The sequence below is a fragment of the Harpia harpyja genome, chromosome 14 (genome assembly GCF_026419915.1).
Source record: "Harpia harpyja isolate bHarHar1 chromosome 14, bHarHar1 primary haplotype, whole genome shotgun sequence".
Taxonomy (NCBI): Eukaryota; Metazoa; Chordata; class Aves; order Accipitriformes; family Accipitridae; genus Harpia; species Harpia harpyja.
Window position 1 is genome coordinate 30,045,569 of NC_068953.1, and position 17,856 is coordinate 30,063,424.

General features: G+C 35.9%; 1 protein-coding gene across 1 annotated transcript in view; it reads left to right on the forward strand.

The window, feature by feature from the left end:
- The window catches only part of LOC128150659 (protein unc-13 homolog A-like), a 38,928-nt gene extending 26,452 nt beyond the window's left edge, over positions 1-12,476 (forward strand). Inside the window, exons 7-8 of the mRNA XM_052807019.1 lie at positions 11,947-12,013; positions 12,438-12,476. Of these exons, the coding sequence (XP_052662979.1) occupies positions 11,947-12,013; positions 12,438-12,476 (106 nt within the window). The remainder of the gene's footprint in view (positions 1-11,946; positions 12,014-12,437) is intronic.
- Positions 12,477-17,856: the final 5,380 nt, after the last annotated feature.

Consider the following 17,856-nt stretch of genomic DNA (forward strand, 5'->3'; position numbering starts at 1 on the left):
TCACTCCTGCAACATAACCTCAGGTGGGGACTGGAGGCCGAGGGCTGAACTTAAATGGAGCTGTGGGGCTCATGAATCCCCCTGGGGAGGCCCCAGGTGAGGCTGGTCTGATGAAGTCTATTTCTACACTCAGGACAGCAAGAGACATGAACTATTGATTGAAAATTACTGCTGTGGGTTTTTTAAAATTATTGAGTTATTGATGATAAATGGAATTGATAAAACTGAATTTTTATTCTAATAGTCTTGTCCGAATTATTTCTTGATAAAAAAATAATATAGAGCTTTATATTTCCATGTTATGTCTCTGTAAAGACAGGCATTCTGTTGCAGAATTAAAAGGAGTTAATCTGACAAACTGTTCAGCAGCTCTGCTTGGGGTGCTCTGAGTAACTTGTAGAAATGAAGTTTTGTATTTTGGATAATTGGTTTAATACAGCACAGTTTTTAAATATACACATTTTTCAGGTCTTTCCTTGGTTTTGAACATGACCTTGTATTTCCATCTAGGAATGAGATAATTATGGAGAAACTTACAGCAGGAGAAGAGGTATAGTGTCTAGTTCTGGCACAAAAGATACAGGCAAGTTTGATATCCTGCAGTATACATAAAATAACCTACAAAACCTAATTATAAAATAGGTTACGTATTAAAATAAAATGTAAATATTTCTGTCACATGGCAGAAATTACTATTTGTTTTTTCCAATATCTATCCCTATCAAACCATACTGTTTTGCTCCTCCCAGTAATCAGATGTTATAACTTTCTTTTCTTTAAATCTTTTCACAAGGGTCTGTTTCACTTGTGTTATTTGAAGTGTTCCAGTGATTGTTTTGCATCCTATTATGACCTGATATTGAGCTTTAATTGACTTCATTATTAATATTCATGGGTTTGTATTGTTTGTTATGGTGACAACCTTTCGTAATAAATGACAAATCATTCTGAATTCCCCTGAGATTCTGTGTAATAACATTATTCATGATGAATTCTTTAGGTGAGAATGGAATAGGAAAGGCTTTTGGAATTTTGTTTGTCCTAGATTAATTAAGGTCTATGCCTTCTTAGGTGTTTCTGTTCTCATGTAACTGTATTAACACTTTACTGTTATGCAGTGATTTCATCTTTCATTCCCAAAAGGTTACTTACATGCTATAAAGGTTAACACACTTTACTTAGACCTTACTTACATAAGTAGTAATTTATTTGGGTAAGTAGCCTTGTCAGCTTCTGGGAACTATTTTATCTAATTAATACCTACAGCTGTGTGTAAAAGATATATATTCAACCTCTGTGCAAGCATTCCCTTGAAACTGCTAGAAAAGCTGTTTACTTGTAGAAAAGCTAAAATAGTCAAGTCAGGTATCAGTTCTTGTGCAGGGAAATTCCCTTTGTCTGTATGACTTATCGCGAAAATACAAAATGCAGCTATTTCAGGTAGAGGCACAAGAACTCTCCAGAAAGAGCTATGCAACAGAGGAGAAAAGAGAGCTCCTGTGGGAAGAGGAGCAGAGGTTTATGAAAAGTTTCATTAGGCTCTTAGTGCTGTGCCATATTTCATCTTTAAGCTGCTTCTGTGAAAGATACCAGCACATTCACATGCAGGGTAAACTTCACTGGAATTAATTTACTCATTTGCTTAGCAATTGGTTGGTTACAAACTCATAGCTTGAATTTTGATTGGTTTACAATGAAAGCAGTAAGCTACTTATAAATTCATATTACTCTTTTTTCTTCATTTCATTAATTGATTACCTATTTGTATGGATTTTTCAAATGGAATTTCAAGTATTGATGTGGATTATCAGTGCAGACTTTTCTAGCATATTGTCCATGGACTAGTAATCATGGATATATGACTAAACAAATTCGCTGAGTAAATTGTCCTCCTGAACTCTAGTTACTATGAGTTACTATGCAGTAGACTCAGATGTAGTCCCAAACAGTAAAATCATCTCCCTTGGAAACACTTGCCTTTTCTGACTTCGATATCGAGGTTCAAGGTTAGAAAAGCCATATAAGCCTGATGTGAAGAGATGGCAGGCAGCTTTTTTGCTTTATGGTGCAGCAATTACTGAAGGTCAGGGAAAACACAGATCACCTAACTGCAGACACTACAGGTACAGATTAAGTTTGGACTAAAACCCAACTGTTTTTTGCAGTGCAAGAGTCCTTTTAAAGATGACTTAAATATGAGCAGATTAGATCTAATTTACAGCAGATAATATACATGCTTTCATATAAAATTTTCCAGTGCTTTAAGCTAAAGAAGTCTATGTAGAGCACTAGAACTTCCTCTGTTATTCCTATTCCTTACTTGTTGCAAATCAAGCTGGATAGGAGGAGAAAATAGGAGCAGCATTAGATCCCTAAAGTAAATCCTGTTCTGTTTTTTTGCTACAGCAGGTAAGGATTATGGTAAAACACTAGATAAGCACTCAACATTCTGGTGCAGGAGGAGGGCAAGGACATTTCATATTCTTAAACCGTTTGAGAGTTTCTGAAGAACAACAGATTCCTTCAAAAATTGTTTTTCTTTTTCTTAAATATTACATAGTTGTTATTATTATACCCTACTGTTATATCCTTTCATTAGCTAAAACAATAAACCAAAAATCTTAAAACTATTCAACGTGATGGAATTATCAGTAGTTATGTATTTCTATGCTTCACTTAGTTTAGAAGTAGATACAGATTGAATCCATGTAAGGAGCTATCGAGGTATGAGATAAGTTTATAATACTCAAGTACAATTTCATGCATGAGGCCAAGTTCAGGTAATAGTCACAGTACAGCTGCTTCTGTGAAACTTCTCTTACAAATAGTGAGAGTTTCACACAGTCTTTGACATGAAAGTAAGCTTGTTGGATTTTTTTTTTCTAAGATTGATTTAGAAATGGAGGGAGAGATCTAGATGTGGAAGTGTGATGTAACATACTCTATAGGTCCATCCTACTTCTAAAGGTCACATATTTATTTTGTTTGCTTGTTGCACGCATATACAATCAAAGACTTTTATAAATACTGATTTTGAATTTTTTTTAAAAATTGAAACATTAGACATTGGTTATGAATACAGAGACTTGATAATGTACAAGAAAGATTGAGTTCAGCTGAAAAAAGAAAAATGTCTTTCCAATATAATTTGGATAAAAACTACCCACATTATTATTTTTTTAATTGGACGTATTAGAAGAAAGCAATGGTTTTAATGATATGGCATTGAAATAGGTGAGAAACAGGTGACTAACAAATAGCTATACAGTGGCAAACCCAAGCAAAATCTGGAGGAATTAATAAAATTTCTATAAGTGTCAGTTAGACATTGTTTTCTTTCTGGGAACTGTCCAAGATGACACTTTGACAGATTCAAGATTGATTAGAAGCTGGCACTTCACTGGACAGCAGAACAGTGTCTTGCTAGTGTCTTATTCACGCCAACACGTGTTTCTTTGTGTCACTTCTCTTCTGTGATAGCCTTTGGTCTTGTCAATCAGTTTCTGTCCTAATTGCATGTTCTTTTGTTCTGATAAATATCTTGCACTTGGGAAACAATGAATATAGCTATTGCAGCACTGAAGAGATAATGTATCTTGAGGGGATTTCTCAGGTAGCAAGACTGCCTTGTAGTATCCTTGTATCACCAGAAAAGCTTGAAGGTTACTTTGTAAGATGTTGATTTATTGTTTTGGCACACTTTAAAAAAAATAGAATCGGCCTTCAAAGCTACTGTTCTATAGCAGTTTAGGGAAAAATATGAGCTATTGCTTACTGGCACAATACTAAGCATACTAAGATCAAAATCACAGGCTGTGGTTTTGACTGATCTGAAAGACAGTTTTCAGTCCAGTTCACAGTTTTGAGTTGTAAGAATTGGAATTTAAATATTTTAGACATGCATTACTGTACATCTCTGTTTTCACACACTTCAGCACCAGGCCTTCAGTTGTAATGGTTCTTCAGAATAAGATCTAATGTAATTGAATAAATTCCTCCAGCATAATGAAAACAAGATGCCACCCAGTCTTGCAAACCAAACCTTTTGAGAAAGGTGCACATTAATGTTTGAGAAAAACAGTTCATCAAATAACAAGAAAATCCCACAATGTTGAATCCAAAATACATCTACATCTTTTGAAGTCTAAACATTTGAAGTGACCTAAAAGAAGTAGGGATCTATGTACTTGATAAGTTTAGTCCTAAATAATTTTGTGATTGTCTCAGAAGTAGAATAAAATGTCGCATTCCTTTGGCTGTCACTGCAAACCCCATCCAAGTATTTGTTCTCTGTATGAATTCAAGGTTCTGTATAAAAGATCTTGCCTTTTTGTGTATGTGTGTATGTTAGCTTCTGCACTGATGGAATTCTAACTATTGAAGATTCACAAAAAAAGATCTTTCAGCATTTTTCTGTTAGTGGAATAGAATTCCTCTATCATACTGTACAGTTGTGACCCCAGAGATTGTTTAGTTTGTCACAACATGTAAATGGTAGTATAAATGAAGCTATTTCACAGAGGAACTAACAGTAGGTCTTGAATGACAACTTGCTTTATACGCCTCTGCTTATTTTTGCATTAGAAAAACAAAGTACCCAAAGATGGCAAAACAAACTTCATAATCCAGTATCCCTCAGTTCCAGAACATTTTTCAAAATTTGTCCTTCCCTATTCCTCTATTGGTTCCAGTTTAATCCTTCTAAATTGCCATTTCCTAATAAACAAAATGTATGATTTTTACCCCTCTGCTTCCTCTGTCAGTGCAGTTTAATTTTTCAGATTATGATCATAAAGAGAATTTAACTGATTTCATTTTAGTTTGACCCTTTATTCTGGCTGCTGTCCTGTTCATATATGGAAACCTTTAATATATCTTTAATCTTGAGCTCATGTGATTTGTCCAGCTCCATTAATTAAAGCTGTATTAGAGGGAGATTTTGCCTCCTTTCACATCAATGACAAAACTTGTGTTTCACCTAGAGGTCAGTCAGTCCTTTGAAATGCTTAGAGCACTAAATTCAGGTCTAGTGTCTATAGGTACGTCACAGGATGCCTCAAAGACAGTGCAAGAGCTTTGAATGCTATTAGGATGGGTCTTACTCAAAAGAAGGCAGTGAAACATATGTATAATTAATTATAATTAAATAAACTATAATTGTTATTAATTAAATTATAATTATGTTAGTAACATTCAGGAAAAGCACAACTTATGCACTAAATTCATAGTGTATCAAATTGGTGACTTTGTCAAATACAGAAGTTTAAGTAGTTATTATCTCCCTTTCCCAGTACCCATTCTCAGCTACACAGAATAGTTTACTATCTCTCAATCTGTGATGAAACAAAAGTTTGTTGGGTAATATCGTAAGACAGAACGCTAAAATAACCTAACTAGAAATTAATTGTTAAAGCAAGCTGTGATTTCCTGAATCAGCTTTAACAGAGACAGCAACAATCCATAAATGTATAGTCTGAAGGGTGAAAACACACCAGGGAGAGGAAAGTACTTCCCTGCAACAAATAGTTAATTATGCCCAGGAAGAGGAGGGGTAATCAGGCGGCAGTTATTGATGGGTTATTTTTAGCAGCTGTGCAGATAATGGACTTGGCTCAGGGGTATTTCTAAAAGCAAGCAGGAATAGGTATCTTCCTTCAGGAAAATATGATGATCAATATCAGTGTGAATTATGCCTATGAAAATCTTGAGAAAGGGGGAGGAGATATTCAAACTTGGAAAAAATATGAGTTCTGCTATGGGGATAAATGCATACCTTGAAACTTCATTAATTTTCTCTAGAGGTGAGTCAAAAGATGTAGGTCTTTTATATAAGACTCAAGTTCTTAATGATTAGGTAAGTAACCTGAAAAAGAGTGGGGGGAAGAAAAACTCTTAAGAACTAAACTAAAGCATATATTTAAGCGTGTTTTAGTTTCTGTTCATGTGTTACTACATGCTTGGATCTGAATGGTTAGAAGGTGGATGTTATTGGATGTCATTGCTGTACTATGTGTTTTAGGCAGCTACACAAGGTGATCTCAAAGAAATCAGAAAATGTTATTTCGTTACTGTAGATAATGTTGCTCTCAAAATACAAGCTGATAAGGTAAAATTTAGTACCTCGTCCCGAAGAAACTAAGGCCTCACAATTTTAGTTTTAAAACACACAAACAGACAAAACCCACCAAGAACTCAGAACTGTAAACTATTCAAAGTGAAAAACATCAGTAATATAACTGATGTAAACATATGATTGAAGGTGATAATATAGCTACTGAAACTTATGATTGTAGACAATAAGAAAGCAAATGCAAAAGAAAAAAGTATAGTCAGACTTAAGACTAAAACTTTACTGTAGAGATGAGTAACTGGTTCCTGATCTGTAAGCAAGTTTTGTTCTCTGCTCTAGTGTTTGGAAACTAAATTTTTAAGTGCAGCTTGAGCATCTGTAAATGGGAACCTCTGTAGGGGTATAGATTTAATGCTACCAAAGAAGTATCTTGGAGCAAAGTCTGCCTTCTGTTGTCACAAGACACACAAAAATTATGAGGTAGTTGGGAAACCCTAAATTATATGAATCTATGCAAGGGTTAAAAAAGTAAGTCTGACTGTGATATAGCTAACTGTAGAAAGCCTAGCTCACTTAATTCTCCTTTGCAATTTTATCAAGTCATTCACTTCCCATTAGCATGATTACAGCTAAGATGAACACAGACTGCCTACAGTTCTTCCTAGTGTTTTACTAAACTGCTACTTATTGCACAGCTTTTTAATATTATACTGATTCTTGTATCTGTACTGTATAATTGAGACCTATGAAATGAGTTAAAATTGAATTATAGCTTTATAGTACAATAATCCTTAATGGGATATCATTTTTGTAGTTCCACATCCCAGATATACTTTCCAATAAGAACAGTGTTCCCTTCTACTAAGTGTGGGAGTTGACTTGAAAGCTAGTGATGCAAAGCACCTTGTTTTCAGCTGGAAACTATTTCAGTGCAGTCAGCTTCAGATAATCTCCTGGCAGGTGCTATAACAAGGACAAGTTTATTGTGGCCCAGGTGTATGTAATATTGCTAATGCCACTTTGGCTTGATGTGCAAGGCTCTGGTAGCAAGTTTGCATCTAGTGCTTCGCTGCGCCAACAGAGATATTCCCAAAGAACTTGTGCTGCTGCAGTCTGAGTAACAGATGTGTAAATCCTCCTCCAAAAAGTTTCTAGTATCTTACAAACTTATCATATACTTCCAATGCACATTAAATTGTGCATGTTTCAGAGGTTACAGTTTTAGAAGCATAGTACTTGAAAGTACTCTTTTTGGTATTCTAAAGAACACAGAAACTGTTCTTCATCTTTCTTTATTCTTTCCTATCCTCCTTCTGAACTATAAAAGAATGCAGAATAAAACTAGAAATTACCATCAGCATCCTTATCCCGTATTCTTACAAGAATGACAATTATCAGAACTTCCTGAAAAGCATATTTAAAGGAAGGAAAACAAAACAGAACAAAATGAGTTTTGTGGTGGTATGCTACCCGAGTACAACTTTGCTTGATCTATCTGTTAAAGATCGATTTAAGCACAAGATGTTAGTTCCAACATGACTGTTGCTAGTGGGGGGTGGAAATTGCTGACTAAAAAATGTCATGTCATAATAGAGTGTAATTATTTCAATTTTTCTTCCATAGTATAATTCCAGCTATATTCAAAGCTGACAAAATCGACATTAATGATGAGTACTTAGAAATCAATGCAGATGTTCAGGACTGCCTATTGCAAACAAATAAGCATTCAGAGAATGTCATTATTTGTCTGTATGTGGCCACACTGCAACTACTATATAATTAACTGCTTTACAATGAAGTCTGTAGTGAGATTTAATTTTACGAAAGTGCAAATCATCATTGAAATACTAGACCAATTTTAATGTATTTGGGCAACATAATTGAGAGGGAAAATATCTGTTAAATAAAAGTGTCAGTGTAACTTTTGTTTTCTATTAAAAATCCTTAGCTTTTGATAAACCAGACTGAACAGCCTTCATGTTTATCTGGCCTGTGCATTCCTTTGCACATAACTGTCTTCTATTGGTAAATTGACTGCAGCAAGATTGGTTATTTTGATCCTTATGGCTAGGAGATGTGGAGGCCTGCTAAGTTTGATGCATAGTGCATCAAAACTTTGACCTAGGCTACTTGCTGAGTTCGTAATATCTGAATATTGCTGGACTTCTTGTTATGAGTCTTCTCTTCTAGTTTTCCCCTTCTCATTGTTCTTGTGAACTGCGCTGGTTCAGAGACCACAGATGGGCATTATGTTGTAGGAACAGTGAATCGGTATGATTTTTCAGGCACTCTTAAAGCATTTATCTTAATTTGTTTCCAAGCTTTTTGGTTGTTCTGCCAGGGGGAATTAATGCTCTTCTAATTATCAGCTAGGATTCCCTTATTTTCTGACTTAATGCTTGTGTGAAGTTCTCCTAATCTTCTGTTATTGTTTATGTTCTTTGTTTCAAAAAACTATAGCAGTGTATTTGCCTGGAACAAAATAGGTTCCTTGTACATAGTTCAGTTAGCAGTACAGATCATTCCCAGCAGTATCTGGTAGTCTTTGCTACTCAGAATTCCTGTAAACTGCATGTCATCTGGAGGCTTTATTCAGTATTGAGAAACTGTTTTCTGTCAGGTAACTAGTTAGTTTTAATAGATCTGAATAGAAATTTAACAATCGTTTGTTGTCTGAACTGGACCAATCTCAGTGTCAGCAAAAAGTGGACAGGTGTCATGGTTTAACCCCAGCCAGCAACTAAGCACCATGCAGCTGCATTCCACACCCACCCAGTGGGATGGAGGAGAGAACTGGGGAAAAAAAATAAAAGTAAAACTTTTGGGTTGAGATAAGAACAGTTTAATAGGACAGAAAGGAAGAAAATAATAATAATAACAACAATAATAAAATGACAATAATAATAATAATAGGATTGGAATATACAAAATAAGTGATTCACAATGCAATTGCTCACCACTCGCTGACCGATGCCCAGTTAGTTCCTGAGCAGCAATCCACCACCACCACCCCCGCCAGCTCCTCCCAGTTTATATACTGGGCAGGACATCATATGGTATGGAATATTCCTTTGGCCAGTTTGGGTCAGCTGCCCTGGCTGTGTCCCCTCACAACTTCTTGTGCCCCTCCAGCCTTCTTGCTGGCTGGACATGAGAAGCTGAAAAATCCTTGCCTTAGTCTAAACACTACTTAGCAACAACTGAAAACATCAGTGTGTTATCAACATTCTTCTCATCCTAAATCCAAAACATAACACTATACCAACTACTAGAAAGAAAGCTCTATCCCAGCCAAAATCAGGAAAAACAGGTAAAAATCTGCTTCTACTGTGTCTGTCTATGCTGAGTTTTTATGTGGCATGAGGAGAAGTGTGTTGAACCGCCTTACTTGTCTGTGCTGCTCAGCAGTCTTATCACAGACCAATGACTTTCTAAAAGTGTTCCAAACCAGTTAAATGTTTTTGTCTGCCTGAGTACATTATGCGTCAAAACTTAAGAATACTCTTGACCCTACTTACTTTCAGTTAAGGCAGAGAAAGCTGTTTTTTTCTGTTCCTTCTGAAACAACATTGACAACCAACTCTCCATCTGACCTTGAGGTTAATTACCCTAATAATTCCTAAGGTTAATTATTACCTAGTATTTCCAGAAGCAGGATAGAGTGGACTAATTGCTAGTACCACTTGGCTGATTGACCTTTCAATAAAAAAAAGTGAATAAATGTGAAAAGAAAAAAGGCTGAACCTGCGAACATGCAGCCTCAGAGATGAGGGCAGGGGAAGACAAGCCTCTTCATACTTGGTTTCCATCATGTGCACTCAGCTGTGCATATCAGAGAGAACATTTTTCTCCTCAAATTAAAGAGCACTATTCTAAAAGCCCAAGATAATTAAGTAGTAATGTGTGGACCTAGGGATATCACTGAAGTATAATATAAATAAGTTGTAACTTTACTTAGTAGGCAGGCTGCTACTGTCCTCTGTAGATTTTACCAACAGAATTTTACTGTATACTTTTATTTTGCTACTTAACTGTTATTGTACAAGGCAGTATCTTTTAAATTACTTAGATTCTTGCAAGAGTGGTAGAGTCTATACTAATTATTTTAACCTGTGCTTAGCAGCCATGAACTGAATTAGCATTTTTCAGCTTGAACCAACATTCTTCACAGGTGTGGTGAAATAGCTGAATAAGGAAACCTCATTATAATTGGCCTGTGTAACTATACAACTTCTGTTTGGGGGTAACCAATTGCATAATAGATTCTTATTTCAAAGATTTGTTAGAGTTCTGTTAATGATGCTTATCTGATCAAATGTAAGTTTTTGTTGTGGTAGCTTTTTCGTGGGAGGTGTTGTTTTGGTTTGTTGTTTGGTTTAGTTTTCTTTTTTCCCCGTTCTCTTGTAAAGCTTTATTGCAGGCCTTCAGAGGTATAAATGGTTCCAGGATGTCTTCTCAGTAACTCCTTTAGTGCAGTTTGCAAAGACCTGGTGATGGTGCTAGCTCTGTGTCTCACAAGGATATGCTTTTACTGAGGAAGTTCAAAGGTTTCGTCCCCCCCCGGCGATTTGGGGTTGTTTTGTTGTTGTTGTTTTCTTCTCTCCTCCTGCCATTTGATGTCAGACCTTGTAATCTTGACTTATGAACCACTATAATCAGGAAATACATTCTTTTACCAATGCTCTTTTATACCCTGTTGATAATAAAAGGGGCAGGGATCATGTCTTTTTCAAGCCAGTATACCCTTAGAATTAATGGAACCCCCTGTAATCCAAAGGGGATACTGTGAGTCAGTCTTCTCTGCTTGAATATATCTTAAATGCTTCAGAATGTCTGGATAAATGGGAATTGTTTCAGAAGTGCAGTTTAGTATTTTGTTACAGCAGAGAACATCAGGATATGGACATACTGTCATGTGCTTTGCTGTAGTTACTGTCTAGTGTCTGCTTATTTTTCCCTGTATACTGAATCAATTATTTGTATGCTGTGTATTATTTGTATGCAGTCAAATCACCATCAGGTCTGGGGACTCTTCACTGTAAACATTCTATTTTACTAACAGCCCAAGTAGAGAGTGGCAGGGTACTTGGAAATAAATGAGAAAAAGATGGGAGAGAAATGTGTTTCTCCACCCTTATCTTCAGTTGTTATGAGACTAAGACAAAATACTAATTATCAAAACTTTAAAAAAAAATTGTTTTCAAATGTTTATATTTGATTTTAAAGTTCAAATCCTAGGAGAGAAACAAAGCTGTTTGAAATAGGAATATCAGGGTTTCTTAGATTGTTACTTTTATTTGCCTTTTGGAAAAAGTGGGTTGGAGTTGAAAATAGACATAAATAACAGAAAAGTACATTAGATCATTGTTTTTAACCTGGTCATCCCCTGCAACCAATATTGATCTAGCTTATGGTGTCACATCATTCATCAGGTATGAATAAAATAAGTCTTCCATTTTGAAGGTTAAATAGATCATAACAAAGTGTTTTCCTCCTTCATTTTCCGTAGCTTGTTTGGATTTAATATTGACGAAGCAAAGCCACTTGTGAACCCACTCACTGAAACAGTACTTACTGACCAGCTTATCATATTGAGTAGGAGGATGAGTGTGTGTGACACTGGATCAGCTCTTTTCCTGCTAAGTGTAAAGTTACCCTTATGTTAATTACCAGAATAAGTTTTTATAAGTTTATATTAAGAATAACTTCCACAGACCTAATATTTTCTAGTACATAGAGGATACTATATACAGACAAAATGGATGGTGGTTCTAGCTGACTTTGATCTGCTTGTCCATAGACTTATCAGAGCTCTTCTAATTTTTTTTTGTCATACTTTGCTGTTCTGAGTACTTTTCCCCCCCGCCTTTCTCCAGGAGAAATAAAGATCAAGCTGATGGAAGTAATTTTGCAAAAGCAAGATGGGCCAGGGCTATTCAGAAGGTAGGACCTGCTCTTAAAACTACTGATGCGTTACTGTAATTTAATGAATTTTCTCAGATGGAGGGAGAATTTAGTATAGGTTTCTAGTTCATGTTAACTGCTATTCAGTTACAGCAGGATCTGAGGATGTGACTGCTTGGTTTCTGACAGTAGAAGCAATTCCTCCCATTGGTTCTTAAATCTGTATGGTTCCCTCACCTCAGGGTTTTTTCTTCTGAAACAGAAAGAGGATGAGATTCTGACACTTTCTTTAGATGCATGAGAAATGATTGTAGTTTGGCCATCTTATGTGTTGCATATTAATCCAGAAACGGTAACTTCAGACATCTATTTCTGAATAACTATTGATATTGAGAAATGTCAGTACTTCAATGATATTTAAGAAAAATGGTTTTAAGAACATTGTTTTAATATTTTTTCCTAGAAAAATCTTGTGAGTTCTACTGATGATACCACTGCCTAAACAGGCATTTTTTTATTAGATGTGGTAATTAAGGGAAATTATGATGATCACTTGCTGTTTATGTGGTCAATAATGGTACAAAGTATTTTCTTTCTCACTGTTGCTCCTAAACTCTACAAAGCATTGCCTCATATGAGCAGTTGGGACTTCAGACATCATCAGTTTTTGCCCAGATTGCTCAGTAGTACTACCTGTTGTGTCAGTTCTGTGCCACTTCTGGTTAAAGGAAAGGAACTAATAATCCAACTCTTAAAATCCCATTTTTTGCATTAAACTGTTCAACTTCGGCTGCTGGTAATGTTTGGTGTGCATAGGCGAGCACAGCTGTGCAGTCCCTCCCTCCATGTGGCCCTTTCTTGCATTGCAGTTATAACTCTCCATTGTTCTCCCCACCCTGGCAGCCTCAATCAGTATCCTCAATCTCTCTGGAAGGGCTGTATGTGGCAGGGAGGTTGTACACGTAGTGGGAACTGAATCCAATTGCTGTAGGTTTGCCATCACTGCCTTAAGTAAACGTTTTTTCTTTCCCGTGAAAAGGAAGACACCAGTGAATATCACTGGTCAGAGCGGGAAGAAGTCATGTACCTAAGCTGAGGTAACCAGCCATCCAGGAGAATGTATGCTGGAGAAGCAGCACCAGAGCTCTTAATGAGGGAACGCTTGTATTAAAAAAAAAAAAAAAAAAAGTAAAAAAAAAAAAGAAAAAATTCTCTGTTTTGGGGGGTGGGGGGGAGTGTTAAAAGCAACAATGTGTCATTATCTGTTGTCATTGACTGAATGGGCTTTTTTACGTGTGGCGTTGGGTGGGATTTTGTTGTTTTGGGGTTTTTTTTGCTTTTCTGTAATCCCTTTTAAATACCTCAATTCTTTTAAAGCAATCGAGCCCTTTTGAAGCAATGCTTATAAAGCAGCTGTCTCCACTGTACAGTGTTTGAGTGGAAATTATTCACACAGCTCTTTCAGATTGGTGTTTTGAAAGAAGCTTGAGATAAGTTGTGTGAGACTTCGGATCTTAGCTCCCCTAGGTCTAGCAAATATTTTGTGCATTAAAAACTGCTCCTGCCCACTACTCACACAGTGTGTTATACAGCAGAAAATTAGCTTATAGTGTCTAAATTAGTAAGAATACAGAAAAAGAATGCCATCAGTTGCCTTCCAGCCTTACCTGCAAAACTACTGCTGATAACTTCTAAGAAACACAAAAGTTATGTCTTAGTGTGTACAGTGACCTACCAAAAACCTGAAAGTCATGGACTTATCTTCCTATTTCATTTGTGTGTAGGCTTTTTGGAAATACTGCTTATTCTTGGGTAGTGTGCTGTACAATGCCATTTCTATGCTTTTATAGCAAAGCCAAACCTGTTTAGTGGTAAATACTAGTTGAACCCCATCCAAGATGCACCTTGATCAGTTTCTTTTGAGTATTTTTTTCCTGCTCTTTTCGGGACCAATTCCTATTTCTTTTTACTGAATTCTGTTGCCTTTGTGATAATTCATAGACTGAGCCTGTGTGAAAATAGTGGGGGGAAAAAAAAAAATCTGTTTATACGGGGGGTCTTGTGGGAAGAGTGCTTTTCTGATTCACATGATCTCAGTTTCTGCATCCTACTCTTATCACTGGTTTGAGCTTTTCTGGTTTTTTATGCCAAATGTTAGCTCACTAGAGGAGGCGGGCAGGACAGATCCTGGTCTAACTGACATCAAACACAACACTTGGATAACCCAAAGAATCCTGTTTTGTCTTGTAGACAGAGACTACAATAGCCTTAAGATGCTTTTTCAGAATTTCTTCTGTGAACAGTCACCTTTCAGTGCTTGTCCAATTGCCTAGTCAGTGGGATAAATTAATTTCTGAGTTTAAAACCAAATAACTAATGTCATGTAGTCAGTAACTTTACTTTATGATTTGATATATCAGCTGCGTTTCGTTCAGATGTTAAAATAAGTGTTTGAATAGAGGAATGTTAATATTGTGCTTCTTCCCACTACCATTCCTCAAAGTAATTTTGAGGTCGGTGGTTAGAAAATGGTTAAGTAAACAAGTTAATATGCATGAACTGGAATCTTGGGTTGTCACTGTGCCATTGAATTGTTTTCTGTAGCAAAGTAGTCAAAATATCTCACCACACTGAAATAAGGACATATTGCTCAGCAGTTAATCTAGGATCAGGTTGGGGCTGAAAGATGGTGACAAAGTTATTGTAAGTCTTTAAAGAATTTGAAGATCAGGTGGATGGGAGCTGTAAGCAAATACCTCATGTGGTACTCTTTTTGAAAAGAAGTAGAAAATTTCTATAAATATTTAAAGGGTCATTTAAATCTTGAGTTCCTGTTTCATTGTAAGGTGTGTGTTAAACTTTGGTCTTCATATGCTTCTAATTCTACATTTAGTAGAAATCTGGGACATGGGAGACTATGAAAACACAGCTCTTGAAGGGCTGAGTTGTCTTGCAGAGAGACATGTAGATACCAAAGGGGGTGAAATCTTAATCTAAAAAGTATTTAAATAATTCTAATGCTATATAACTGAACATTATATTAGGATTTTTCCATGGTAATGGAAATGGTAATAAGGGGAAATGGACACCTTTTGTGTTGTCAAGTTGGGTAGCTTGTGTTCTTATCACGATGCCTGCACCAAGCATGTGCCTAATGCTGAAGATAAGTCAGAACTCGTTTCTAAACCTATTATTAATAAAGGGGCTTTTTTAGTGAAAAGTAGATCTGTATATAATGCAAAGTTAGATGCTAGCATTTTATTCAACTAGACTTTTGATTTTCCTGGGCCTGTGCACACATTAAGAGATCTTGCACAAAGCAAAATGAAGTGTATAGTCTGATCACTCGTTACATCAGATTGTAATTTGCTTAAATGTAAAGAATTTCTTTTCCTTCTTTTTTTACTTACAAATTAATTTGAATAAGATTTTTCTTCTGATAAAGTTATTTTGCCTGAAATGTCCTTCTGTCTTTAGTCCTTTATGCTTCAGTGCCTTAGGTTGTGGGTTGCCTTGGTCTTTTGGCTTTGTCTTTTCTTCCTGAAGATAAACTGGTTTTCAGAAACAGTACACTGGTATCATCCCATCATTGATTTAGTACAATTGATGTGACATTAAGTGCCATTCTTTGCTCAGAAAATCTGAGAGGCATGAAGGATGAATCTCTGCCAATGCCCAATCAAAAAAAGCTTTACACTTGCAAGTAATCTTATGGCTAAAAAAGGGCCATGGACAAAAAGAACATGCAGCACAAGAAGATCAGAAAACTAAACAATCCTGATGTATTTTACAGAAGATAAAATATTCACAGAGCCTCATAATGGAGGCAAGCAAACAGATAAAGTAAAATAAGTAATTTCTCACAGAAAGTAACCTCTATATGTAGTTATTTATACTGTAAGATCCTGCTTGCATAAGAAGGGAACTGTCCTTATCCATAAGGAACTGGAAAAAGAAATAACAACCTTTAGTAACCGCAAGGAAGGTTTTTAGGCATTGGAACAGGCTGTAGGTAGGGTGTCCATCACTGGAAGCCTTTAAGAAGAGAGGAGTAACAATAATTTTTTGGGTTTTTTTAACTATTCTTGGAGGTTTAGGGAAGCAGTTTTAGCTTGAAACAGCGATGAGTGTGTGTGTGGAGAATTCTCAGGTGGATGGTCTTTAAAATAGACAACTACAAAATACCTGCCCATAGAGGAGAAGTGGAGCACTATTGCTTCAGGTATTTCCTCACAGGTGAAACAAACATGAATTCTTGCTGCACTCGAAAATATATAGGTGGCTTAAGTTCCAGTAGGGATAGTTGGAATGTATGCTTTTAATGCTAAGCTATGGAAATAAGAAATTGTATTAGGCAGTTCTGATCAAATACAAGATGACATCCAGTGGTTCACCAGAGGCATTGTAGCTAATGAATATTTACTCGAACATTGACCAGATAGGAAAAGTGCCAAACTGTTGGTTTGGAGCATGTATCTTTTTATATAATAATTGCTTTGGTGTCTGTTTGAAATAGCAATAGTTAGGCTTTCTTGCAATCATATAGGATATAGCAATGCTAAGATAAAAGTATTAGGGAAATCCCATATTTGAGAGGGGAGAAGAGTTAAGCATTTAAGGGAAAACTGCATATCAGAATTAATAGCTTTTTAAAAGTCAGTGCAGGACTAGATAGGGTCCTTTAGTTGCTGCTCTGCTTATTGATTAAAAACAAAAATCCAAACCACAATTCTTTTACAATAATCCAATCCTAGTATATGTTTTTCATTTTCATGTTCACTGTACTGCTAGGAACAGTGAACAGGTGGGGTTTTGTTTGTTTGCATTAGTTGTCTAACAGATTTGAAATGAGTGCTATGAAGTACTGGCAATAATTATGAAAAGATGCATTTAGAGGGTTTTTTTTCTTTTAACTCAGTGTCAGCCTTGAGTACAATCAAATGGATTTTCCCCTTTCCTCCCTCCCAGCCCAGTTGTGTATGTCACTGTGATTATATCTTTAGCTACTAGTCCTATGTGTAGTAGAGACTGTTTTGCTGCTGAAATATCATCTCTTGAATAAATAATTGTCACTTCTCTGAGATGGATATGCTTTTTATAAAATATAGAGCATAGTAATTGATTCCTAAGGCTAACATTAAGCAGGAGACTACTCATGTAAGTTACCCTTTGTATCATTCCACAACTGTGTTTAATGATAATAGTAAGTATTGGAAACAAAAATAACAAAATAGTGGCACTATATTGACTGGTCTTATAACCTGGAGATCAACAGTGATAGTGACACGGATTTGCCTAGGCAAATCTTCCCTACATGCCTTATTTCTTAGTTTGCAAAACAAGCACAGCACATCCACATGTCACAGTTTATGCCATAAAATAAAAAAAAAATTAGCATGTGTTCTGATATTTTAAAAAAAAGATTATATAGAATTAAGTATTCACTGTGGATTGTTCTTATGCTGTTCTTTGTGATTCATGGTTAACTATATGATGGATGCAGTGGTGATGCTCGGTATGAGAATGCTCACTAACAGAAAAGTTATCAGTAGCTTAGTCCTGTCAGCACTATTGATTTACTGTCTTATTCAGAAAAAAAAACTTGATAAACTAATACTAAAGCAGATATTACATAGTGACAGCAATGGGAATTTAGGACTGGGTAAGCAGAAATCATTCTTTGTTTAGGAGCCACAGGGCTATGAGATTAATACAAAGCTTCCCTTTAAAAAATTTCAATAGGCCCAAAGAAATTGTAAATTTTTTTAAATCAATCTTCCAGTTGAACAATTTTTTAATCCTGCATTCCAAGTAATATTTTTGAGTGCAAGTGTGTCTTGAAGTGGGAATAAACAGGTATTTCCTTTTCATGAAGTGTTAAT